The sequence below is a fragment of the Ursus arctos genome, unplaced genomic scaffold, assembly GCF_023065955.2.
Source record: "Ursus arctos isolate Adak ecotype North America unplaced genomic scaffold, UrsArc2.0 scaffold_26, whole genome shotgun sequence".
In the NCBI taxonomy this organism is placed as follows: Eukaryota; Metazoa; Chordata; class Mammalia; order Carnivora; family Ursidae; genus Ursus; species Ursus arctos.
Genome location: NW_026622941.1, coordinates 11,750,993 through 11,776,667, shown reverse-complemented (window position 1 = coordinate 11,776,667; position 25,675 = coordinate 11,750,993). Strand labels below are relative to the sequence as shown.

Below are 25,675 nucleotides of genomic sequence, written 5' to 3'. Positions count from 1 at the left end.
CCTATGTGGGTTCCCCTCCCTCCAGCACAGCCAGGAAACACCATCTGCAGTACTCTAGGGCAATCACAGGGCTCACTTTATTTCTCATCTCTCAGCGACCAGTCCTTCATTACCTGATGCACAATGTCTTAAAAACTGAAGACTGTTCTTTCATATATATTTTATCTAGGTTTTTTTTTTCAGTGTTTTAAGCAGGAGATTAAACTCAGTTACTATTACTTCATCTTGGCTAGAAGCTGCAGATAATACTGGAACATTTGGAGAGTTTGTTAGGAGGACACATATCTTGGGCCATACTCCAATCTCAATGATTTACAGGTTATAGCAGCGAGGCTAGGGTATATAATTTTGCAGGTGTACATTAAAAATGTGCCAGGCATTAGATAGACGAAGTTAAATTGGACATAATACTTGTTTACAAAAGTTTATAATTCAGTGCAAAAGACTGGTTCCTATGGCACAATGCATTAAGTATAATGTCTATAAACAATGTGTTATGGGGCATCCTTTTGAAAAAAGTCACCCAAATGTAGCCCTACGGCAGCCAAGGGAGGGTTAGCAAATGTTTCCTGGAGGAAATGAAGGAGTGAGTTTGGAAAGATGGGCCAGAATTAATTGAGTTAGTGGAAATAAGGGGAGAGGGGGCTGGGAGGCAAGGACACGCCAAGTGGAGAATGCTTAGAGGTACAAGGTTGCATGATACATTTGGGAAACTGCAAATAGTGTGGAATGGTTGGATCAACATGGGAGAAGAGGCAGTCTCCTGTGTCTCCCTCTGTAAAAGGAAACTCCTTTATCCCTAATATTTATGATTTTCTGTGTGTGTGCGGGGGAGGTGGCAGGAAGCAAAAGAGAATAACTCATTTTAATTAAAATGGGTAGAGTAGTGAAGCATGGGATATTAGATAGGTCCCATTTTCCGATGAAGCTCAAAGTATGTCTGATTAAATCATCCATGTATTTGTTCATCAAAGGTTTATTAAACACCTGTTTTACATCAGGCTACATCCTGGGTGCAACAGATCCAGAAATTTTTAAGATTATAATTTGACAGTATTTTTTAAATTGTTTTTTAAATAATTGTTGTTTTAAATAATCGTGAAATAATTGTGGAACATATTTCACTTACTGTAAGACCTCATTCCGAACAGTATTAATTTCAGAAAAACAATCAGTGACTGCTCTGAGAGGAAATGTTCGTCTTAGCTGAGGGCAGCACACAATATTGAACATAAGTGAATGCTCAGCACTCAATACCAAGCACTGCTTTTTATCGATTAACTCATTTGATCCTCACAGAGATCTTAGTACTATTACTCTTTACTTATTTTAACCACAAGATACTCTTTTGACAGTGGTCTTTCCACATATTTATTTTACCAGTGACAAATTATTACACTACCACAAAAAAATAACAAAGAAAGTTTCAGAGACCTTGAGAAATAGAGGTGGGGTCACTGAGACTGTGAAGGGTGGTAGGAGTAATTACTTTCTGCCAAATGCAAGTTTTCAAACTGCCGAAGAATATTTCTAGGGAACGGAGTCAAAAGGCAGATATGGCCGTATCTCCCCAAACTAGTAGGTACAGCAGCGAACTCGAGTCTCTCTGAACTACGTCTACCACCATGAACAGCAACATCTTCCTAAAGGTGGGCACTGAAACAATGCCATTATTGGGCCACCCCAGAAGTAGTTTAAAAATAAACAGTACTAGAAACCAAAGAGTAAGCACATGCACGATTTATCATTTTGCCCTCATGGAATCAGCAAATGTCTGTAACAAAATTTCCCTACAGTGGCCAACAGAAGCAAGATGACAGTTTCTGTCCTGAACACTTGAAAGGAAAATTACCACTTGTCTTCCTAGACTTCCTCCCACATTCAGTGGAGGACCTGAAAAGCATGGATATCACAGGCCACGCTACTACATTCTATGAGCTGGAGGCAGACAAGGCCTCTCCTGATGCCTCCGGATTCACAGGAACAACGATTTGGGAAACTTCAATGCTCCCTTGGCCTTGCACGTTTGTATTTTCTCCCACATTCTATGCTGAGACCGATGTACACAGAATCCCAACTGGATAATGAGTATTCCAGATGACAACTCTTCTGATGCTTCAGTCTACCTCTTCATGTGATATTCCAAGTACTTTTTCCTAGAGAGGAAACAAGAGAAATAGACTCATTCCAAGTTTGATTCACGGTTGAGCTGAAAACATATACCTGTGAACTCTGCTCTCTTGTCCCAGGCATGACCCAGGGTTCAGAGACTATGACAGGGTTTGGGGGAGGGTTTGGAAAGATGACCAATGTCCCAGGTATTCTGAAAGGAAAACATATGCTACAGGCTTATGTTACACATCCAGGGCTAAACAGCTAGATGGGAAAAGGCTTTGATGCTGTATTTAACATTCAAAAGAGTGGATGCTGAAAGGTCGAGGACTGTGGAGGTTGCAAACCTCTCCTTACAAAGTGCTGTAAAATGGGTGAGGTCGCAGGACCATAGAGTGACTATTTGAATGGTGCTTTACGATGAGGAAAAATGGCCAAGGAGTGAATTAAAATCTCATGGTAGCTTGTTTAGCATGCTTTTTAGATACAGTTGCTATTCATTTCATTGATTCATTACGCTAGGCGTACTGGCTATGATGTATATAGAAGGAACAGGCGTAAAATACTTAAGCCTGCCCTCAGATTTGCAGTTTAGTTGGGGAGATTAGATGCACTTGCATGAAATTCGGAATACTGAGTTCGTCAGGAACCCTAGAAACCTTGTGCATAGGAATCTTTTCTTCCTTCTCCACAACCATAAGGACATACCCTGGAGAGCCACCAGAATACCAATGGAAGTCCCTAGATGCTTGCCACCCAGCGTCATCTTTCTTTCCTACTCATGGACACTGAGCACAGGTCCAGTCCATATCTCCTCCACACTTTAATAGCTCCTATCAACTCATAAATATTATTTTATCAACATCCTCCTTCTTTATTTTTTGCAAGTCCTTCTCTATCAGCTTGGGGAAAATTAGTCCTTTCTCTCTCATTCTTTTTCCTCCCTCTCCTAATTTCCAGCTACATGCTCCAAATTGAACCTAAATGTGGTCAAGATGTAAAATGAGGATTTATGATGGCCCAGAAAAGTAAACTAATAAATACAAATGAAAAAACAAATGCCACCAAATTCTAAAGGCTTTGAAAATGCCCTTTCTTATTTCTACCAAAAACCCACCTATTTTCTCTAAATAGAACTGCTTTTCTCTCTAGCACCAGCAGCAAAATTAAAAAATAAGTAAATAATATCTTTTTCTTTCTTTCCTCTTTTTATTAGCTTACTAGAATTAGAACCACCATTTTTCATAACAGATTTATTGAAATTGATCACAGAATTCACCCTTTTAAAGTATATAATTCAGTGGTTTTTGGTATACTCACAGGGTTGGGCAACCATCACCTTTGCCTGATTTTAGAACATTTTCATCACACAAAAAGAAACTCCTTATCCATTAGCAGTCACTCCCCATTCCCTCTCCTCTCATCTGTCTCTATGAATTTGCCTAGTTTGGACATTTCATAAAAATAGAATCATACAATATAGGGGGCCCTTTGTCTAACGTCTTTCACTTAGCATAATGTTTTCAAGGTTCATCTATCTGGTACATTAAGGAGGGCATGTGATGTAATGAGCACTGGGTATTATATAACACTGATGAATCACTGACCTCTACCTCTGAAACTAATAATACACTATATGTTAATTAATTGAATTTAAATTTTAAAAAATGGGAAAAAAGTTCATCCATCTGTTCCCTTCCTTTTCATAGCTAAATACTATTCCATTGTATGGGTATATCACATTTGGTATTTCCCCTTTTTTTTTTTTAAGATTTTATTTATTTATTTGACAGAGAAAGAGACAGCCAGCGAGAGAGGGAACACAAGCAGGGGGAGTGGGAGAGGAAGAAGCAGGCTCATAGCGGAGGAGCCTGATGTGGGGCTCGATCCCATAACTCCGGGATCACGCCCTGAGCCGAAGGCAGACGCTTAACCGCTGTGCCACCCAGGCGCTCCCACATTTGGTATTTCCATTCCTTATCCAGCACTGATGAACATTTGGGTTGTTTCCACTTTTTGGCTATTATGAATAATGAATGCTGCTAGGATCATTCATGTACAAGTTTTTACAGGAACATTTGTTATCAATTTTCTTGGGTAGAAACCTAAGAGTAGAATTGGTAACTCTTATGTTTGATATTTTGGGGAACTGCCAAATTGCTTCCAAAGGGGAAGCATGACTAGTGGGTGTGAAAGGATATCTCCTTGTGTTTTGGGGTGTTGCATTTTAAGTAGGCTCCAAGTCCAGCGTGGAGCCCAACGTGGGGCTTGAACTCATGACCCCGAGATCAAGACCTGAGCTGAGATCAAGAGTCGGACGCTTAACCAGCTGAGCCACCCAGGCGCCCCTCATTGTGGTTTTGATTTGCATTCACTTCATGTTGAAATGACGACGTAAAGCAAGCGTCTCTTCATGTGCTTACTGGCCATTTGTGTATCTTCTTTGGAGAAATGTCTATTCAAATCCACTGCCTGTTTAAAAAATTGGGTTTTGTCTTTTTATTGTTGAGTTGTAAGAGTTTATTACATATTCTGAATGCAAGTTCCTTATCAGATATGTAATTTGAACATATTTTTTCCCATTCTGTGGGTTGTCTTTTCACTTTCTTGGTAGTGCCCTTTGAAGCAGAAAAAGTTTTAATTCTGTTACAGACCAATTTACTTTTTCTTTTGTTGTTTGTGCTTTTGGTGTAGGCTTTTTTAGAACATTTTTGGCATTTCAGCTGCATTCACTAGCTAAATCGATTTTTGAGAACTGGCCTGTGAGTCCAGTCGATACTTACAATCTCTTTGGAAAAACAGACCTATAAGACCAACAAGGATGGTTCTTTCCTGTATGTAATTATAGTGCAGACATGATGCGTTATAAGAGGTCAGAGGCTGATGAGGCCCTTAAGCTAGAGTGGAGGGGGTCCTGGAAGAAAGAACAGTTGAAGCCAAAATAACGTCAAAGAATCTATCCTTCTTTTAGCATGAGTTAAGGCAGCTTGTGTTTAGAATACTTGAGAGCCTTAGTTGTTCGGATCAGCCACTTAAGGCTACCACATCTGGTGCAAATGTGGAAAACAGGAAGGAACAGAAGACTAGGTAAGCTCAACAGGCAGCCACTGAAGGCCACGGTGGGCACTTCAGCCCGTTAGCGAGATCAGCTGTACTTTCCTTCTGGTGGTTAAGAGACCAAGCCTGTTTGGAGGCCTCAAGGCCGTGCTGGGCCAGGCATAGGGCAGACTCAAACCTGCTACCCTTGGACCATTCTGGTGGAAAGAGGACTAAGGATAATGTGGGACAACGGCCTGTCCTTCCAAGGAAGGGTCTGAACAGACGAAAATGCCCTGAGTCTATTGAGATTTAAAGGGATGTGATTAAAGTCTTTTGAAGAGGTTAACCTTATGAGGCCATCTGAGTATGGCAGCTTGGAGGAAATCTCAAGGAATGCGGATAAAGGATGGGGGAGAGGTTGAGTCTGAGGCTGGTGGGGAGGCTGTCTGTTTTGCCCGATAGCAAGGAATTAGAAACAGGCACAAATTTGGGGCGCCTGGCTGGCTCAGTGAGAAGACCTTGTGACTCTTCGATCTTGAGGTTGTGTCTGAGCCCCAGATTGCGTGCAGAAATCACTAAAGAAATAAAAAAATAAGTAACCTTTATTTAAAAAAAAAAAAAAACCAAACAGGTACAAATTTAACTGTTTCCTTTTTGGTTTGTATCAAAATGTCCCTGTCAGAACGACTGGGTCCAAGCAGCCATGACCAGATATCATGAGCGCTGTATCTCTCTCTGCCTGTCAGCATCTGAGAGAATAAGGAACTGTTTTCCTCTCCTTGTCTCACTGCCAGACTTCCGCTGCCTGCACGATTTGTGAAAACAGAAATTGTATCTATCTAAACATTTTCTATCTCCCCATCGCTTCATTTCCTGTCCTATCTGACCAGGGCCTCTCCTCCAACACATACCCCATGGACCCTCCGGGAGCCCAGTAAATATTTATCGATGATGCAGATAATCACCAAAAACACGTTCCCACCACTGGGGTATGTCTCTTGCCACTCAACTGTTCTAAACCACGAGAGCCGCTTCAAAGATACGCTCCCTTCACTTAAAACAACAAAAAACGGAGAAAAACACCCCGTAACTTTCCATTCCACCTCCTCTGAGTTCTGGGAACATTCATCTTGAACTAGGATGCACTTACCCATCCACCCTGCTGCTGCACCCAGGGCGAGAAGTTGTCCTTCAGGTACTTGGTTCCAAACCCCAGCACCCTGTTCATGGGGTGGTTGTCGACGGCAGTGAGCTTGGCCGTGACGTCTATCGCGAGAGCAGCCTTAAAGCCCTGAGCTCTGACCTCTGATTCTCCCCTGGTGTCCACACCCCTTAAGAAGTGGTCCGTGATGGTCTTGAAAACAGGGTAGGACAGCTGGTCCTGGAGGCCGTTCACCAAAGCCCTGTCTTTCTTCAGCTGTGTGCAAGACGACATGCGGTCAGTAGGGCGGCCGGGCCTTGGAGCAGCCTCTAACCCAGCAGTGGGCCGCCCGAACCCCCAGTGGGAAGCCCTCAAGTCTAGTCATACGGGCACTTCTTAGTGCGCGAGGACTACATGTTTCCCTGGAAATCCTCTAGCTCTGTCTCTGAGGAATGAAAGCTAAGCAGCTTCTCAACAAGTATTGTTTCTAAAAGGGATATTCTGGGGGGCATCCGATTCCATGTAAAGGTTTTGGTGGAGTGATGCTCTCTACGTGAGCCCAGCCCACCCCCCAACTTCCGTGAGGCCCAGGGGGCCTGTCTGAATTATAAATCTGAAGCAAGAAGGAGAGGTGTCCTCGACAGCCAGTGACCCAGTTGAAAAAGCTGGATTCAAAACCCCAGTGGGTAGCTGGAAGCCTGGGCTTGCACGAACAGCAGAAGAATCAAATGCTAGAAGGAGACACCTGCCGCAGAGTACCCTGGCCCGTCCCAGCCTTGACGCTTTGGGTTGCCCCTGGCTCTGTCTGGCCTCCCGGGGGGTGCAGGACGAGGCCGCATACGCTCTCGGGGATGAGCGGCTTTGCAGGCATTCCGCAGCCAGGAAGGGAGCAGCCCTGGCCACGGCCACTGTCCCGGGCTGGTGGGAACCCACACCCACACGGCAGAGTCAGACCCTCTGTGTGTTCCCACCTAAGTCTGCTACTGGGGACACAACCATGTTCTCCACATAAAGAATGTAAAGTATCACCCCGAATCATCGAGAAAAGCGAGATTTTTTAAAGTGGTAATTTATGGGGTGAAAAGGAAAGCGTCTCTCTCTAGCCACGGAGGTCAGCTCCTGTCCCTTGCCTCCCTCCATGACTCAGTGCAAGTCACGGCAGGGAGGCCGGGAAGGAGGTTGCCATGAGAGAGCCGCAGAATCTTCAAGCCCTGAAAGAATCCTCCAGGATTCCAGTAGGTCCCTCCCAGGGCAAGCACTGCGCTGCTGGCTGGTCACGGGCATCCCCTTGAAATCCTTCTGGTGACAGGAAGATCATTCCTTCACAAGGCAGTCCTGAGTGCTAGAAAGTTCATTCCTAAAATGGAGAAAATCAATCACCCTGTAGTTCCCACCCACTGATGTGAGTTCTGGAGAAACATAGGAGGGCATGCTCTATGTTCCTTCTCTGCACCCCTGTTCGACCTCTGCTTGTGAACCTAACACACCCATACCCTGTCCTCTCTTCTGTATCTGATATCCCTGGTTCTCTCCGGTTCTCATTCTGCACCATCCCGGGCACCATCCGCTGGGCACACCCCTGACAAACACACTGAGAAAGGAGCTGCTAAGCATGTCAGGACTGGGGTGGGCTGGCCAGTTAGTGCTCTTCCCCTCCTGCACAAGATCCATAGGGCCGGACTTCCTCCCACTGATCCTGGTAGGACAAGGAAATGGGTCCACAGGCCAGCCCCTGACTGACGCACCCTAGAGACGACCCGACAGTCTGTCAGTCTGTGGGTAACCACACAGGGTTCCCCTCTGACTACAGTGAGGTCCTGCTCACCGGCCCTGTACCACAAGGCGCTCTCACACCTTCCCGACCAGAATGAGGGGGTCTCGACTTTCAAACGGCAGGAAGGCCAAAGTTCTCCAAGTAATACTTCACCCGCCTCCCTGGCCAAAATGCTAAGAGAGACCTTGAGCAGAGAACAGTCTGGCCACTCTCTGGGGAAATTTCGGGAAGGACTCCAGCCTTGGAGACGGCGTGGGACATCGATATCCAGACTGCAGGGCAAATGCAAGAGTCTAAACTTCCCCAAGGATCAGTTACATGGGGAACTAGATTCATAATTCTGTTCAGCAAATTTTAATTTATTGGTGTCTTTTCTTGCAATAACAAAGTTACATTTTTCATTTCCAAAAATTCCAGGGAGGCTCCAGAAGGTTTACTTATGTTTTCCAAAGTGATTCATTTTTGAGATGCTGCCAGCATGAAGAATTTTCACTCCAAGGGAAATAAAATTTAGGACTAAGTGGAAACCAGAACTTGCAAAGGAATACAGTCTGGAGTACGATTCCATTCTCTGTCCCAGTGCGTGGGCACAGAAAGAAATCACATTAGTTCAAGAAGCTCCATACCTCTCTCTCCAACTGATCCCCTGAATATTTCAGCAGCTCAACGATTTTGGCTATTATTTGGTCTTCTCCATCTGTCGGGGGAAAATTCCAGTTATTTTTTTTTTAAGGAGAAAAAAATATAATCTTAATTTCTTTTTCCCCCAGGGACAATACGTGTAGCCTGCTTAGGGATTGAGGGAGACATGTGCTTTGTAATTCTTAGCAACTTAACTCTTGCCTCGCCTTGTCTGATAGGACATAGACCACTCCAGCCACCTTCACCTACAGACCCCTGCTTTCTTCTTCTTTTTTCCTTTCAGCACCCACTTCTCACCACGAATGCATCATATATTTATTGTAAGAATGTTGTTGAAGATGTCGGTTCCACTGCTCATGATCCTATCTCTGAAGATATTTAGGAGAACCTTCTCTCTGGTTTGTAGGATTCTCCTGAGCAGGTGGGTGCTTTTTTCCCCTGGACACCAGAAATTCCATTTGGTCACATTCCCCCCTTTGTGCTGCTAGAAAGCGTAGAGCAAAATTTGTGGCCCCCATCTACGAGGGGGTGCAGTCTTCCTCGCCTGCATTTTGGGACTTAAACTCATTCCTAAACCCACCTTCTTCCCCCCGCTAGTGTTTTCATTTTATGTTATCTTTCAAACAGGATTTATTTTATCTTACTAACAATGTAGACTTAGTCTGCTGTCTTTACAACCAGGTGGGGTGTAAACAAATAAAATGATTAAGTTCTCGCACCCCAAAGGCTCAAATGGCAGGTGGATAGAGAGACGGCGACAGCTGCTGCGGGGTGTGTATGTGGGATCGGGGGAGGTGGAGTATGGTTCTTCTTATCTCAAAACAAGCCAACCACCGACCATGAGGAAAATGGCCACAGAACAGAATCCAAACAGAGAAAAGCTAGTCACTGATCCAGTGGCACTTTTCATTTATGGCCCAGTCTCTGAAGACGTGGAGTCCTCATGTTTGTTCCAGATAAGAGGGCAAGGGAGGCCAGGACATTCATCAGCCCGTCACATCCCAAGAAGGTCCAGCGAAAGGCAAGGTAAGCGGCAAGTCTGAGACTCAGGCCACGAGGGAGCGGCAAGAACGTGCGTCTCCATCGCCCGCGTGGAGTTCTTCTCTCTGATGCTGCTGCCTCTTCCCAGGAAACACATTTCTCATGTGCACAGAGGACAAGAGCCTTAGCTCGAGCCTCGTGCTGGGTATGGCCTTCTGTCACCCAGCCAGCCAGGAGATCACAATAAGGTGGAGACACTCAGGGGCCCCTCTCCTCCGGCAGCTCACTCTAAGCCCGACAGTGCAGCGCGATGCGGGGAGACTCACCACTCCGCCTCCAGGCTCGGGAGTCGCCGACCCCAGCTCCTGGCACCTGGGCACACTGCCAACCCCGGGGCCGCCTCTGCCCCAGCGCCTCTGCTGCAGTTTGGGGGAAGGGAGCCAGGAGCAGGGACAGTCGTCCGTGAGGGAAAGTAGGACCCGCTGTCTCTTCCTGGGCCACTTGGCTCTGCTCCCCTCGACTCTAGAATTCCTGCCCATCCGATGGGACCTACAGGCCTAGCTCCTGCTCCGGTTTTGCTGACCCCTGACCCTGTCTGGTCACTTGACCTCTCGGTTCTGCTTCAGGTGCCGCGCCAGACCTGGTGCTTTTTCCCAAGAGCCCCCGGCAGTGGTAGGAATCCCCAGGCTGACGCGCCATCTACACCCCGTGCACACTGGCCCTTGACCATGGCCCTCGTGACTGAATCGAGCACTGCATTGCCCTCGGGGGACAAGGTGGCGTGCCCACTCCTTCCCTCCCTCGGGAGGAGACTTCACTTTGCACTTGGCAGTGAGCTTGGCCCGCTGCTTCCGAGTGTGGCCGGCGCACTCCCCGGGCACGGGCTGGTCTCCAAAGCCAAGGTCGGCGCCTCCAGCACGTTGCCGGCAGGCCCCGGTCCAGCGCCGCAGAGATGCCTCAGCGGCAGAGCCCGGGCTGGCTAACCACACCGACGCAAGCGTGCCGAAGGGAACTGTTTACCTTTCTTAGTGCTGGTGGCTCGAGGCTGGGAGCACGGGCCCTGGTCGTGGAAGAACTGATGGACAAAACTCCCTTTGGACTTGCAGCTTCCTCCCTGGGCCTGGAGCTCGACGGGCGGGGGCCAGGAATAAACAATTTCAGCAACGCGGTGGGCAATGGAAACAACTTTGGGGTCCACGGCTGAAACGAGACCAAACGGGGCTGAGAGTCCCTTCCCAGGAGAACTTTGTCTAGCTCATTGGTATGCACAGTGGCCCGGAATGAAAAGGCCAGCCTGGAGGGAGAGGAAACAGCCCCCGGTGGGGGGAGGCCGTTCTTCAGAAAGCCCTGGGAGTTGCCTGGCAGAGGCTGGGGTGGGGGCGGAGTGCACCGAGGAATGATTGCCACCTTGAAACAATCGCCCTTCTGCACCCTCTTTTTGAAGTCTTGCAAAATTAGGGTCCCCTTTCCCCTCTGCAAGGGAAGAAACACAAAAGAAAGTGCTTAGTTCTTTGCTTGAGGGAATGCTCATTATGCTTTTATTTTTATTCTTTTTTTTTTTTTTTTTTTTGGATATCCTTTATATCTTGGAGAGCCGGCCCCTATGTGTATAGGAGGGCATTCAGTAGTTTGACAAGCCTTTGGGGGTTGGTCACCGAGGAAAGAGAAATATCCCTGCTCTCAGGCCATATTCATTACTCAAGCCCATTATCAAGCAAACACCGAACTCCTTTGCTCTCTCTCATATGGTTACACGTCTTCTCCCCTCTATGTCTAATGGGAAACATCCAATTAATGCCGATAGGTAAGCCAGGACACATACCGTGCCATCCATGCCTTTCAAGAATTTATCATCCAGGAGTCATGTATTTGCCCACATTAACTATAGAATAGAGCGTGTGGGGACAGGAAGGGTTACGTGGCCATCGCCCCCTGAACGTCCTCGCCTGTGAAGGACCAGTCAGCTCTGTCTCTCATCAGGGATGGGGGTCGGGTGGGGTGGGCAGGGGGTACTGCCGAGTCACTTGGGACGAACATTTTCCTTGTTGCTTTGTCCCTAAGTTCTTAAGTTCGAGAAATCTGTAGAAGCTCTATCTTTGATGCCATATGGAGCATACGGAATATTTGAAAAACACTACTACTCAATTCTCACACTTGAAGAAAGCAACAGAGTGGGGGTTTGGCTGGAAGGCCGGAGTGTCCAGGGGAACTCCTGGCTTGAACCTCAGGATGGACGAGAGAGGCAAAGCCTGGGTCTCAGGAGGAACTGTGTCCCAATCATAGCTTTGACATCCCGTGGAGCCGCGAGGTGATTTCTGACCCCCTCTCCCTAGATTCCTCCTCGAGACCTTCGGTACTCTCCCTTCACCTTCCGGCTGTCTCTGGAAGACCATGGGGCCTTTGTCCACAATGCCTTCCTTTAAAGAAGGGCATCATGGTTTTCTTAAAAAGCCACGTTTTTCATGCTTGGCCCATAGGGTTCAAAAACAGATAAGGAGAGAATTGAGAGAGAAGAATTAGAGAGTCAAGGAGAAAAGGACCGATGCTTTTCCTTCCCATTCTAACAATCACACCAAACACAGACTTATCACCTTGCTGCAGCCCACCGAGCCCTGTCTGGAAGGCTGGCCACGCACGGCCCCTGGCAAGGAGACCGGAAGAGACTGGATCCAAAGCCAGTGGGAGCCTCGTGTCTGTGGAAAACGGGGAAGGAAAGCTGGCGTTTTCTCCCTCTGTACCTTACTGTGCAGCCTGTCTGACGCGGTCACCGCACGGCTCTCCCACCGGAAGTCACACTGTGCCCATCTTGCACTCAGACGAGGGAGATGAAGGCCCCAGAGGCCGTCCCGCCTCATCCTCCAGCCCCCCTCCTGTGGCAGGGCAATCAGGAGACCACTGGCGGACACGGAAATAGCCACTCCGCCTTGCCTCCTTACGCACATCCACGTCTGTGAATTGGTGGACACAGTGAGGGAGGCAGGAAACAGACGAACCAGCTCTAGTTGAGACTCCCTTTTTAAAAACCTTAATTTTAAACACTGAGAAAAGACAAGACTCCCTTCTTGTTGGAGTTGATCTCATCTGATAGGCAAGGGAAAACTGGCTGGGGTGGGGAGAGGACACAAAGGCTGCCCCTCCTTGGGGGTCTATCTGGGGGTAGGTGTCACTATGGTGTTCAGGAGAGAAAGAGAGCACAGCACAGTTGAGAGCGTGCCGGTCAGCCTTTGGCTTGAGGCATTGGTGTGTTTTTAATTAAAAAAAAAAAAAAAAGATTATTTATTTGAGAGAGAGAGAGAGTGCGAGCAGGGGGAGGGGCTGAGGGAGGGAGAGAATCTTCAAGCAGATTCCCCGCTGAGCATGGAGCCTGATGCTGGGCTCGATCTCATGACGCTGAGCCAAGTCAAGAGTCTCATGCTTAACCAACTGCGCCACGCAGGCACTCCCTGAGGCGTTTGTTTTAAATAAAAGGGGTAGGGCGTTTTTCTATGGTTGAGACTGCTATTTCCTTCCCTGTATTCATTTTCTTCCTCCTTAGCAAGAGCCCCCTGCGGCGTCACAGGCAGCAATGGGTTCAGCTGAACAGACTACATTTTCCATCCTCCCTTCCTGTAAGGAATGGCCAATGAGATGTAAGAAAAGTTGAGTGCTGGTTCAAGAAAGCTCTCCAAGAGGAAAGGGAATTATGTAGAAAGAAGACACCCTTTTGTGCCCCCTTCCCCCACACTTGCTTCCTCTTCTTCTGGCTTGCAATGTACAGATGATGGCTGGAGTCTCTGCAGCCACCTTGGAATACAAGGTGATTCTGAGGTTGGAAGCCACTAGCCAAGGGATGGCAGAGAAAGAATCTCTAATGATGGTTGGAGCTGCCATATGAGGCCTGGGCTGCCAAACTTTGGTCTTCTCTTATAGGAGAGAGAAATAATCTCTACATTATTGAAGCCATAGTTATTTGAGTTTCCCACTCTATGCATCTGAACCTAATCATAACTACAACATTCCACATGTAGCAAATCCTAGCTGTGGACAAACAATGGCTCACAGATCAAAGAACCTGGGCTGGTATGACGCCCATGCTTCTACCTCCTAAGACCTCTCACTTCTAGACTTTGATCTTGGGACATATGCTCACAGTTCTCACTGAGGCCTGGTGTCTGAGTCCTGGACACAGTAGTGAGGTCTAAATTGTGACCTTCAGTTACAAGAACCCAGGGGACCCCAACTGCTAAGCTCTGATTTGTACATGGCAAAACAGAACTAGAACGTGAGGCTCTCTTGAGTCACTTCCGGTGTGAAACCAACTCACCACCCACGTAACTAACCGAACAAGAAAGCAGGCAAGGGAAAGGTGGGAAGGGAGGATTGAAATAGAGTGTCATTTACCTCAGGAAACCAGAAGATTCAAGTCTGGAAGTGCTCCCTCTGCCTCTCGGTGAAGTCCAAAGACAGCCAAGCAGAAAAGCCTACTGAGGTGCCTCCAAACTGTTGAGGGCCCAGAGCTCAGCTACCATCTCCAGCAGGAGCTCGCTGTACCGGAGAGGAGGAGTTCCCCAGATAATCTCACCCCTAACTTCTCCTGTTGTAAAATTGTAGCAGACTTCTCCTGTAAGTCTATGGGACTTATAAAAGTATGGGAAAGAAAAGCTTCCTTGATCACAGTGAGCGATGGAGAACTGCCGAGTGTGGGCTGATTCTCCAAGCAAGCCCGCCGGGCACACCATTCTAAAACTGAGACATTACTGCCACCTGTTGACTGATTATCGACAAGTTACCCCAGCAATCTCACCCGGCAGGAGAGGGGGGTTTTCTTTCAGTATCTGGCCAGTGGGCTCTGGGCCTTGATGAAGGGGAAAAAGACCCTTATGCCAAGGTTTGTGGATGAAGGGCAACTTGCTATGGTGAAGCCCTTCATGCAAACGTTTTATTCACTATAATGTATTTTGTTGCACAGAGGAAAGCTTTTGTCAACATGCTTCTCAGTTGGGGCGCCTGGGTGGCTCAGTCACTTAAGTGTCCGCCTTCGGCTCAGGTCATGATCCCACGGTCCTGGGATTGAGTCCTGCGTAGGGCTCCCTGCTCAGCGGGGAGTCTGCTTCTCCCTCTCCCTCTGCCCCTCCCCCCCTGCTTGTGCGTGCTCTCTCAAATAAATAAATAAATAAGTAAAATAAAATCTTTAAAAAAAATCCTTCTCAGCTGTTAAGGTTTTTTTTAGAGTGCTTTATACTTTGAAAAGTATTTCTATATATAGCTACCTGATCTTCCATCCACCACCCTAAGACGTAGGGCAGGTGGGACACCCCAGTGTACAGTTGGAAAGTGAGGCCCGGAGAGGAGAGTTGACTTACCCCAGGAAGAACGGCAGCCTGAACCCCTGCTTAGGGCTCTTCCCTCCATACTGGCCTCTGGCACAAAAGATCAGGACTTAGGGCAGCAAGCTTATTTCTAGACAGTAGAGCCAGAAAACCAGTCCTGCCACCCTTCAGCGACAGCCTCTTCCTTTCTCCTCAGTCTTGGGAAAAGCAGGGCAACTATTATTAATATTAATAAGTTGGGAAACTGAGGCACAGTGGAGTGCCCTGCCTCAGGCCACATTCCCAGCTGGGAGGAGATGAAAACCCACGCACACAAAGAGGGGAAAGATTTTGTGGTGGGAGAGAAGCAGCCCCCAAAGCCTACCTTCCTGCTCCGAGCGCTGTTCCACGTTAGTAAGGGACCTAGACCACTGCTGACTCTGAGGACCACCCTGATGTGCTGCCGCGGCACCCTCCAAAACGACTATAGGTGAGCTCTGGGAATCTTCCTCCTTCTCTATTACTCCGAAGAGGGTTCTCCAGGAAGACTTTTTCTTGGCCAGGTTCAGGGGCTTCTCAGTGGATGGGGAATTTCTGCAAGGCCACGACACCTGTGTCCATGGCTCATTGGCTGACCAACCCCCCAGTCCTTTCTGGGACAAACTTCTCGTTCTCAGCAGCTTTGGCGAGAAGACAGCGGGGGCGTTCTTGAAGACATGGTGTTTGGCATAGAAGGCCAGGATTTTGAATTCTATGCTGTTTGTGTCGTCATCGTCTAGGGGGATCTCCTCCAGGTCACAGGCACTGGTGGTGCACATGGCGGGTCTGCAACAACAAAGTCCACACGTGTCCTTTCACCCGTGGGCACGCTACTCTCGGGGGGTCAGGAGAGACAGGAGTGGGAACTCCACGCACATTTACCGGGCACGTATTCCGTTTGTGGAGGGAGGCAGGAAGTCATCAGAAATGGGAACTCCGGGGTTCTTTCTGAAGGATGAGGAAGAGAGAATGTACACTGACAGCTCCACATAGACAGCGGGCAAGGAGCTGGATCAGAGTTGCAGACAGCCAGCGTGGGGTGGAACAGACAGCTTCTGAGAGAGGGCAAGCAATCTCCTTGACAGATAGGAAGGGTTCTGTGGGTGGGTGGAACAGGGTGGGCAGAGGACAGACTACGGTTGAGTTTAGGACGTGTTTGAAGAGTGGTGAGAGAGCTGGCAGAGCACGGGCAGGCGCTTTGTGAGGAGCTAGGGCTGAGGGATGTGGAGGGACAGGAAGGGACACGGCGGTGGGGCCAGCCATGGGGGCCTTTGAATGTGCCACTGAAAGCTCTGCATTTTCTCACTTGGATCCATCAGCACATCTCAAAAGGTGCCCTTGACCACAGAAGGTAGTTAAGGGCTTCTTGGGGAGGGTCGCTGGGCAAAGAGGGAGGCCGACTCAGCAAAGGGAAATATCCGGGGTCCCTGACCCTTCCCATTCTCTCTTCCTTCTTCCTTTATCCTCTGCATTGGCTTGTACAGGTCTAAGCCCCACAGATCTGCCCATAAGCAAACCTTGATGGGTATGGTGTGAGGTGGGGGTCAGGACCGCTTTGCTCCCTCCTCCCTTCCGTTTCCTCATATCCCCAACCTATTCCAGGCTTCGACAATCTGACAATCTTTCTTCCCTCACCATCTCCCAATTTCACAGTCACATGGTGCACCGCGGTGAAAACTTCTGCTGTCAGGAGTCACTTCAACATCTCCGGAAAGCACATGCTCCTTCCTGATTTTCCACCTTTGCCCCCTGCACCTGACTTTCCTCCCCTCCCCCGCCACCTGGTCTCACAGGCCAACAGTTTGCACCCCTCCGCCCCCCGCCACCCCCCGCCGTCAGTGTTAGTCATCCCATTAGGACCCTTTCCCAAGTTTGTCTAGGTTTATTCTCTTCTCCTCAACATAAGATAAGCCTCACGAGGGCAGGCCTATCAGTGTGCTGTTTTCTTGCAGCCACGGGCCCAGTGCCTACCATAGTGCCCAGCACTAAAAGGCACTTGACAATGACTTGTGGAATTTTTTTCCTATTCCAAGACAGACTGGGCTCAAATCCTGGTTCTGCCCCTAGCGGTTATGTAACTTGCCTCTATGCCTCAGTTTGTCATGTTTGAAATGGGGATGATAACAGTACCCATTTCATACTGTTACGAAGATTAAATTAGTTAATATTTGTAAAGCATTTAGAGTAAAACTTCAGCTTCTGAACAAGTGCCTGATTAAGTCTTCCAGTAAAGAATATTTATGAAACTCACTTTGGGCTCCACTGCTTTAGCTAAGCTCCAGGGGGTTTCAGATGGTGTGCGGGAGTGCAGCATTTGGAATGAGCAGTTGGGTCGAAGACCTGCTTTTTTACTGGCAAAGGGACTGGGGCAAATCACTAGGCTCTCTGTGGTGTAGTTTTCCTGTTTATAAAATATGACTCATATTAGCTAACTCATTGACCATGGAGGAGGACTGATTACAAACTGAAAATCTTTTTTTTTTTTAAAAAAAGATTTTATTTATTTATTGGACAGAGATAGAGACAGCCAGCGAGAGAGGGAACACAAGCAGGGGGAGTGGGAGAGGAAGAAGCAGGTTCACAGCGGAGGAGCCTGATGTGGGGCTCGATCCCATAACGCCAGGATCACGCCCTGAGCCGAAGGCAGGTGCTCAACTGCTGTGCCACCCAGGCACCCCAACAAACTGAAAATCTTTAAAACAAGTGTTGGTCTGTACAGAGTAGTGGTTTACCTGTTGGTTTCGTGAGTTAGATAATCTAGTTCACATCCTGGGTCATCTGTTTACTAGCTGTGTGACTGGGTGCGTTTCTTAATTTATTTGGGCCTCCATTTTCCCATCTGCAAAATGGGGATAAAAAAAACAAACCCTGTTTCACAAAAGCAAAAAGGAACTGTTGCGACCTCATCAAGATAAAAAGCTTCTGCACGGCCAAGGAAACAGTCAGAAAAACTAAGAGGAGCCCACGGAATGGGAGAAGAAATTTGCAAATGACACTACAGATAAAAGGCTGGTATCCAAGATCTATAAAGAACTTCTCAAGCTCAATACCCAAGAAACAAATAAATCAAAAAATGGGCAGAAGATAGACACTTTTGGTGTGAATAGACACTTTTCCAATGAAGACATACAAATGGCGAACAGACACATGAAAAAACGTTCAAAATCATTAACCATTAGGGAAATTCAAATCAAAACCACATTGAGATACCACCTTGCACCAGCTAGAATGGCAAAAATTGACAAGGCAAGAAACAACAAATGTTGGAGAGGATGTGGAGAAAGGGGATCCCTCTTACACTGTTGGTGGGAATGCAAGTTGGTACAGCCACTTTAGAAAACAGTGTTGAGGTCCCTTAAAAAGTTAAAAATAGAGCTACCCAATGACCTGGCAATTGCACTACTGGGTATTTACCCCAAAGATATAGACATAGTGAAGAGAAGGGCCATATGCACCCCAATATTCATAGCAGCAATGTCCACAATAGCCAAACTGTGGAAGGAGCTGAGATGCCCATCAACAGACGAATGAATAAAGAAGATGTGGTCCTTATATACAATGGAATATTACTCAGCTGTCAGAAAGAACGATTACCCAACATTTGAATCAACATGGACGGCACTGGAGGAGATTATGCTGAGTGAAATAAGTCAAGCAGAGAAACACAATTATCATATGGTTTCACTCATTTGTGGAACATAAGGAATAGCAGGAAGATCGGTAGGAGAAGGAAGGAAAAAATGAAGGGGGTAAACAGCGGGAAATGAACCACGAGAGACTATGGACTCTGCGAAACAAACTGAGGGTTTCACAGGGGACGGGGGTGGGTGGAATGGGCTAGCCCGGTGATGGGTATTAAGGAAGGCGTGTATTGCATGGAGCACTGGGTGTTATATGCAAACAATGAATCATGGAACTTTACATCAAAAACTAATGATGTACTATATGGTCACTGACATATCATAATAATAACGAAAAAAAACCCTGTTTCGTCAACTTTGTATGTGGATAAAAAGAATTGGTATAAATCACTTAAAATAGTGCATGGCAGACGAGAAATGCTCAAGAAATATTGGCATCCGTTATGTATTACAATTACATTTTAATAGGTTACTTTTTTGTTAAGTAAATATTCATGTTTATAAAAGCAAGCTCATCAAATGCAGTAGTTAAAACTAACTAGTGACATACAAATATTAGGTTTAGCACAAAAGCCACACTCTTCCTCTAGGTTCATATATATATGTATATGTACACAGTATGTGTGTGTATAAAGTATATATTCTGTAAGGTATGAAGACTGGGACCTGGACAGCTTTCCCAGCACCTAGTACAATGCCTGACACATGGTAAGTTCTCCATAAATATTGTTTTCATGAATGAATGAAAAATGATTATAGAGCTGCCAGATAAAATACAGGACATCCTATTAAATTTGAATTTCAGATAAACAAATATTTTTTAGTATAAATATATCCCCAATATTGTATGAAACTTACGCTACCTAGAGCAATCGACACATTCAATGAAATCCCTATCAAAATACCATCAACTTTTTTCACAGAGCTGGAACAAATAATCCTAAAATTGGTATGGAACCTGAAAAGACCCTGAATAGCCAGAGGAATGTTGAAAAAGAAAAGCAAAACATCACAACTGGCATCACAATTCCGGACTTCAAGTTCTATTACAAAGCTGACATCATCAAGACAGTGTGGTACTGGCACAAACACAAACATATAGATCAGTGGAACAGAATAGAGAACCCAGAAATGGACCCTCAACTCTATGGTCAGCTAATCTTCGACAGAGCAGGAAAGAAGATCCAATGGAAAAAAGACAGTCTCTTCAACAAATGGTGTTGGGAAAACTGAACAGCCACATGCAGAAGAATGAAACTGGACCATTTCCTTACACCATACACAAAGATAAACTCAAAATGGATGAAAGACCTAAATGTGAGACAGGAATCCATCAAAATCCTCGAGGAGAACATAGGCAGCAACCTCATGGACCTCGGCCACAAAACTTGTTCCTAGACACTCCCCTGAAGGCAAGGGGAAGCAAGGGCAAAAATGAACTACTGGGACTTTATCAGGATAAAAAGATTTTGCACAGCAAAGGAAACAGTCAACAAAACCAAAAGACGACCAAAAGAATGAGAAAAGATATTTGCAAATGACTTACCAGATAAAGGGCTAGTATCCAAAATCTCTAAAGAACTTATCAAACTCAACACCCAAAGAACAAATAATCCAATCAAGAAGTGGACAGAAGACATGAACAGACATTTCTGCAAAGAAGACATCCAAATGGCCAGGACACATGAGAAAGTGCTCAACATCACTCAGCATCAGGGAAATAGAAATCAAAACCACAATGAGATACCACCTCACAACAGTCAGAATGGCTAAAATTAACAAGTCGGGAAACAACAGATGTTGGCAAGGATGCGGAGAAAGGGGAGCCCTCCTACACTGTTGGTGGGAATGCACGCTGGTGTGGCCACTCTGGGAAACAGTATGGAGGTTCCTCAATAAGTTAAAAATAGAGCTAGCCTATGACCCAGCAATTGCACTACTGGATATTTTCCCCAAAGATACAAATGTAATGATCTGAAGGGGCACCTGCACCCCAATGTTCATAGCAGCAGTGTCTACAACAGCCAAACTATGGAGAGAGCCCAGATGTCCACTGACAGATGAATGGATCAAGAAGATGTGGGACATATACACAATAGAATATTTTGCAGCCATCAAAAAATGAAATCTTGCCATTTGCAATGACATGGATGGAACTAGAGGGTATTATGCTAAGTGAAATAAGTTAATCAGAGAAAGATAATTATCATATGATCTCACTGATATGTGGAATTTGAGACACAAGGCAGAGGATCATAGGGGAAGAGAGGAGAAACTGAAACAAGAAGAAACCAGAAATGGAGACAAACCATAAGAGACTCTAAATCTCAGGAAACAAACAGGCTGCTGGAGTGGAGGGGGTGGGAGGGAGGGGGTGGCTGGGTGATGACACTGGGGAGGGTATGTGTTGTAGTGAGCACTGGGTATTATATAAGACTGATGAATCACAGACCTGTATCCCTGAAACAAATAATACATTATATGTCAATAATAAAAAAATATATTTGTTGTTTATCTGAGGTGCAAACTAAACTGGTGTCTCGCATTTTTATGCAAATCGGGCAACTCTATGAATGAAAGAAATACTGAGAACTGAGGCACACATAAGCAACTGAAGTGGACCAAGGTGGGGGGAGAGACAGCCACCGGAGACAAGCAGGAGGAGCCAAAAAGGGTGAGGCGAGCGCAGGTCAGGCGGTCAGAACTGGGGCAGCAGCTTGGGTGTGGAAGGAACTGAGGCCAGACAAGAGCCCAGAGCTGGACTGTGTCAGGACAGAAGTGAGAAGGTTTTAAATGGAAGCTCCCTTTAGAATTGGGCAGCTCAGGATGGCTCTAGGCAGGAAATACACTCAGGTCCCACAGGAACTGTGTCCTGGGTGGGAGGGCGAGCCCTCTCTCCAAGCCATACTATGCTTCTAAGGATACCTGCATGTAAGTTAGAAAACCCCAAACTGTTCTAATGTAGTGGGAAGACTGGAAAATTGTGTTTGTGTGTATGTGTGTGTGTGTGCGTGGCACTGAGGGGGAGAGGAAGGGTCTGCTTCTTTAAGAAGCAAGTTTGCCGATGCCGATGCAAGAGCAACATCAGAAAAGGGGAAAACCAATGAGGTCAAGATGGAGCCCCCGGTCTTTCCATTTTGTGAAAGAGGAGATTTTTGTTGCATTACGGGCAGGGAAAGGAAAGGAGTACTTGGCCCACCCCCCACTGTTGGGGGCCAAAACAGAGAGAAGCAGAAAACACTGCAGTACTCATTGGTCTGGAATGGCCTGGAGGTGGGGTGTGGGGGTGCGGGGTGCGGGGTGTGGGGTGTGTGTGTGGGGGGGTGCTGTACCAGGGCCCGGAAAGTACTGCGCTGAAACAAAATAGTGGACACAACAAAGTATCGGTTCTAACACTGTGAATGCACGGGGTTTCCCCCTGCTCATCCCCACTGTACATGACGGGGGAGCTACTGTTAACCTTGTGGCTAAGTCTTAGTTTAGACCAGCTTTGGGGTCCTTTAGGGCTGGATTCCTACTGCTCTCAGCCACTCCTGTTCAAAGTAAAAGCCCAACTTCTGGGTTTATGGAAACTTACACCATAAATGTTATGCATGTATATGGAAAGGAAGTCTGGCTCCCCTCCCCTCCCCCCCACCCATCCACCGGCTGGATCAGACCCAGAACGAACGGGGGGGGGGGGCGGGGGGCGAGAATCCCTGCAGAATAACACCTGTGAGGCTTATGCTAACTCCCTGACTCCGGAGACACAAGCCTCCGCCTCCCTCCTCTGTTCACATCCTTATCTGGAACACACCATGGCAAACCTACTTTCAAAAGCAAGGCTACCGAGCTTCCTGGGTTGGCCTCTTTTCCTTCTGTCACGGTTCCTTTCCCCCCAACCTCCTACATGGCCCAAGTCCCCCGGGGTCCCCGCAGCCTGGCCTTGGGGAGCACCGGCGGAGCTGGGAAGGCCGAACCTGCTGGGAATTCCTCTGCCGTGGTCACCAGACACGCTTTGGGGATTTTCAGCAGTGGATTCACTTGTTGCGATTAGATTTCACTTCCCTTCCCGTGGCAGGTCACGGAGAAGCACGCGTGCTTCGTGGTTCCAGCAGACGCGGCCACGGCGAGGGGCCGGAGCAAGCTGGGCAGGACTGGGCTCAGTTCACTGTGCGGGGGGCCTGCTGAGGGGGTGTGGGGGTGGGAGTGGGGGGGGGGACACCTGCACAGTCTCAGCTGAAGAGCTGACTTCCACTGCTCCGGACAGACATGTGAGGCCCGGGTGTCGCGCACACCCCTATACACTCATCGCCGAGGGGGCTTCCCGGGCCAGATTGTCAGCTAAATTCGGTCTGGCTGCCTTGAGCCTTCCCCGTCAGCACCCTATGCCCCCTGTGCCCTTCTGAGCCTGTCTGCCCTTTTTTCTTCCTCCCTGAACTTGACTTTCTAGTATCTCCATGTCTCTCCCCGGTTTGTCATTTCTGAGGATGACCTGCTTTTTAATCCTAAGGGCGAAATGAGGTAACATGTCTTAATTTTTCCCACCAGGGAAACTACACTGCGAGAGCCTTGGGGCACATTAGTGAAACCAAAGCACAGAGGCTCCGAGGGGGGCGGGGACGCAGAGAGGAGGCAGCTTTCCAGATCGGAGGGAGAGGGATTGCCCATTTTACCCGGGCCTTGTCCTCAGGGAAGCCGATGAGCGTCGAGCCAGGGCTAGACCACGTTCCCACCAGGCAGGTGCTCAGGACAGGGGCCAAACCCGGGGACTCCTGTCCTCAGCCCCATCCCCGCTCTAGGGGAGGGAGTCAGCATCTCCGTGGGCTCCTGGCCACCCACCTGCGGTCACGTCATCACACACGCCGTCACACACTCAATGAGAGAGGACTGCATAATGTTAAAAAATGAACCAGACAGTTATATAGACTTAACCGCACTCTCTCAAACCTTCTGTAGCAAAGGAGAAATGAAAGAGAAACCTCATCTGTCTTTCTCTCCTTTTCCTGGAAACCCCTCGTATCTCTGTTGTCTTCTTTTCCTGGAAATCACCCCAGATTCGCAGCTGTCATTTTGCCTCCCGAGACGGACATGATAATGAAGCCAGTAGACCTCTCCCCTGGTTGGACCTGCCTCCCTAGCAAAACCTGGACTGAAGACCCAGCCGTGTCCTCCTGGGAGGGCTGCGAACCTGGTGTTACCTGGGCATGGAGCTGGTACGAGCTTCTCCTGCTTCAGGTCTGGTGGTGGCAAGGATATTTCTAGACCTGAGTCTCTCTCCACAAAACTGAAGAGGAAACTTTCACCAGGTCTTGGCTTCTCATTTAGGGAGGCTCAGGGCATCAGGACCTCCACGGGCTGCAGCCTCTTCAGGCTGAGGACCAAGGCTGAAGCGAGGCTCAGAGAAGGACGGCCACTTCCTCGTTAAGTCCTGCCCCCAGCTTTTTAACTGAAGGAGGGGCTGACCTTTGCCCATGTAATTTGACTCTAAAAGTAGTTCTGCACCCTTTATCAGAAGCTCTGGCTGCCCTTCAGGAGGATTAGATGGGTGTTTCCTTGATAGTTCATTACATTCTTTACATTGCATCAGTTTAGCAAATGTTTACTGACCACCTGATAGAGGACAGGCATTGTCCGCGTATTTAATCTTAGAACCGAGAAGCAGGTGTCAGGATTCCCATTTTACGGAGGAGGAATCAGGCTCTGGGAGGCAGCATATTTTGCTAGTGGTCCCTGTCAGTGGAGTGGGGAGCCAAACCCTGGCCGTCCTAGCTTCACGTCACATAGCGTGCTACCCTCCTCTGTGATTCAAAGATTATATTCAAATGGAACCACTGGAAAAGTCTTGAAAACAGACTCTAACCCCAGCCATGGAAGCCACAGAGACTCATTTCCCCCCCACGATTTTAAAGATAGAATTCCCTGTGTATGTGAAAGGAGAGAGTTAACACTGAACTTACACTCCATCCAGATTCTTAACTGAAAGAGACATTTACGGCCATACGTGTGATCATGAAACCTTGGGAGCTGGCCAGTAAGACATGACGATGAGGGAAGTGTGAATGGGGAAAGAGGAATTAAAGCTAATTTCATTAAAGTGAAGGAAGAGCTGGCTGTTTAAATGTTAGGCAAACAGATCCAGAGAAACAAACGGACAGTGGTTATGGGAAAGTCAGTTGTTTGGTGACTCAAAGTGAGTGTTAACCAGCAAACCAGTATTTACGGCACATGACGTGTGCAAGTCAGTCAACTTAAGGGGTAACAAAATATTAAGGATGGTTTTTCTTTTTAAAAAAACTCAGTTGTTTGGGGGCTCAGTTGACTAAGCATCTGACTCTTGATTTTGGCTCAGGTCGTGATCTCGGGGTCATAAGTTCAAGCTTTCGCATGGGGCTCTTCGCTCGGCTTCCTGGGGGGGGGTCTGCTCGAGGTTCTCTCTCCTCTGCCTCTGCCCTCTGCCCTGCTCGTGACTGCGCACACACGTGCTCTCTCTTTCAATACATAACATCTTAAACAACTTAGTCTTAAAAAAACAAACAAGATCTATTCATTTGACATGGTTCAAGAATCAACAAATGCCTGTCATCAATAACTAATCACACAGTACGGGCTAGCGTTGTTACTGGTGTGCAGAGTTGTATAACTTAGTGACACGGGTTGCAGAAACCATTTACAATCCCACGAGGTCTTGGCAAGGTTAAGTACAAACACAAGAAAGGGGGAACTGGCACGAGGCAGACTCATCAAGAGAACGTCCATTAATCATTGAAGTTGGCAACTCCCATACCCGGCAAGCTCACGCATAATAGGGACAGGGTTCAATACATGTTATATAGTAAAAACCAAACCCAACCCACTTTTCTCCTGATTCTGAAAACACACAGTGTTGTAGAAAACGTGTAAAATAGCATCCATAAAGGAAAGGCCACCATGATCCGGTCAGTGGTAAATGTTATTAAAAATCTGGTATATTTCCTTCTAGGACAATAACCTTTAGCTACGTCTTGAGGGTCTGCCTGCCCCTGCCCTTCCAATTACG

The 25,675-nt window shown here is 47.4% G+C and overlaps 1 protein-coding gene and 1 long non-coding RNA gene across 2 annotated transcripts; one reads left to right on the top strand and one right to left on the bottom strand.

Moving 5' to 3' along the window:
* Positions 1 to 960: 960 nt before the first annotated feature.
* Positions 961 to 24,068, bottom strand: BCL2L14 (BCL2 like 14). Its single transcript, XM_026502409.4, has 6 exons — positions 23,838 to 24,068; positions 15,363 to 15,802; positions 10,710 to 10,889; positions 8,693 to 8,763; positions 6,302 to 6,568; positions 961 to 2,156 (listed from the first exon to the last, which is right to left on the bottom strand). Exons 1-6 carry the CDS (start codon positions 23,843 to 23,845, stop codon positions 2,118 to 2,120), a joined length of 1,005 nt encoding a protein of 334 aa, XP_026358194.1. The 5' UTR covers positions 23,846 to 24,068; the 3' UTR covers positions 961 to 2,117.
* On the top strand, positions 8,788 to 20,172 carry LOC130544889 (uncharacterized). Its single transcript, XR_008961597.1, has 2 exons — positions 8,788 to 9,129; positions 19,581 to 20,172. It is a non-coding gene; the product is annotated as an uncharacterized LOC130544889 (long non-coding RNA).
* Positions 24,069 to 25,675: the final 1,607 nt, after the last annotated feature.

Coding starts and splice junctions, on each gene's coding strand:
- BCL2L14 (XM_026502409.4), bottom strand. Junction 10,890..15,362: donor ACAGCGCTCGGAGCAGGAAG/GTAGGCTTTGGG, acceptor GTCTCGTTTCAG/CCGTGGACCCCAAAGTTGTT. Junction 8,764..10,709: donor AGCCACCAGCACTAAGAAAG/GTAAACAGTTCC, acceptor TTCCCCCGACAG/ATGGAGAAGACCAAATAATA.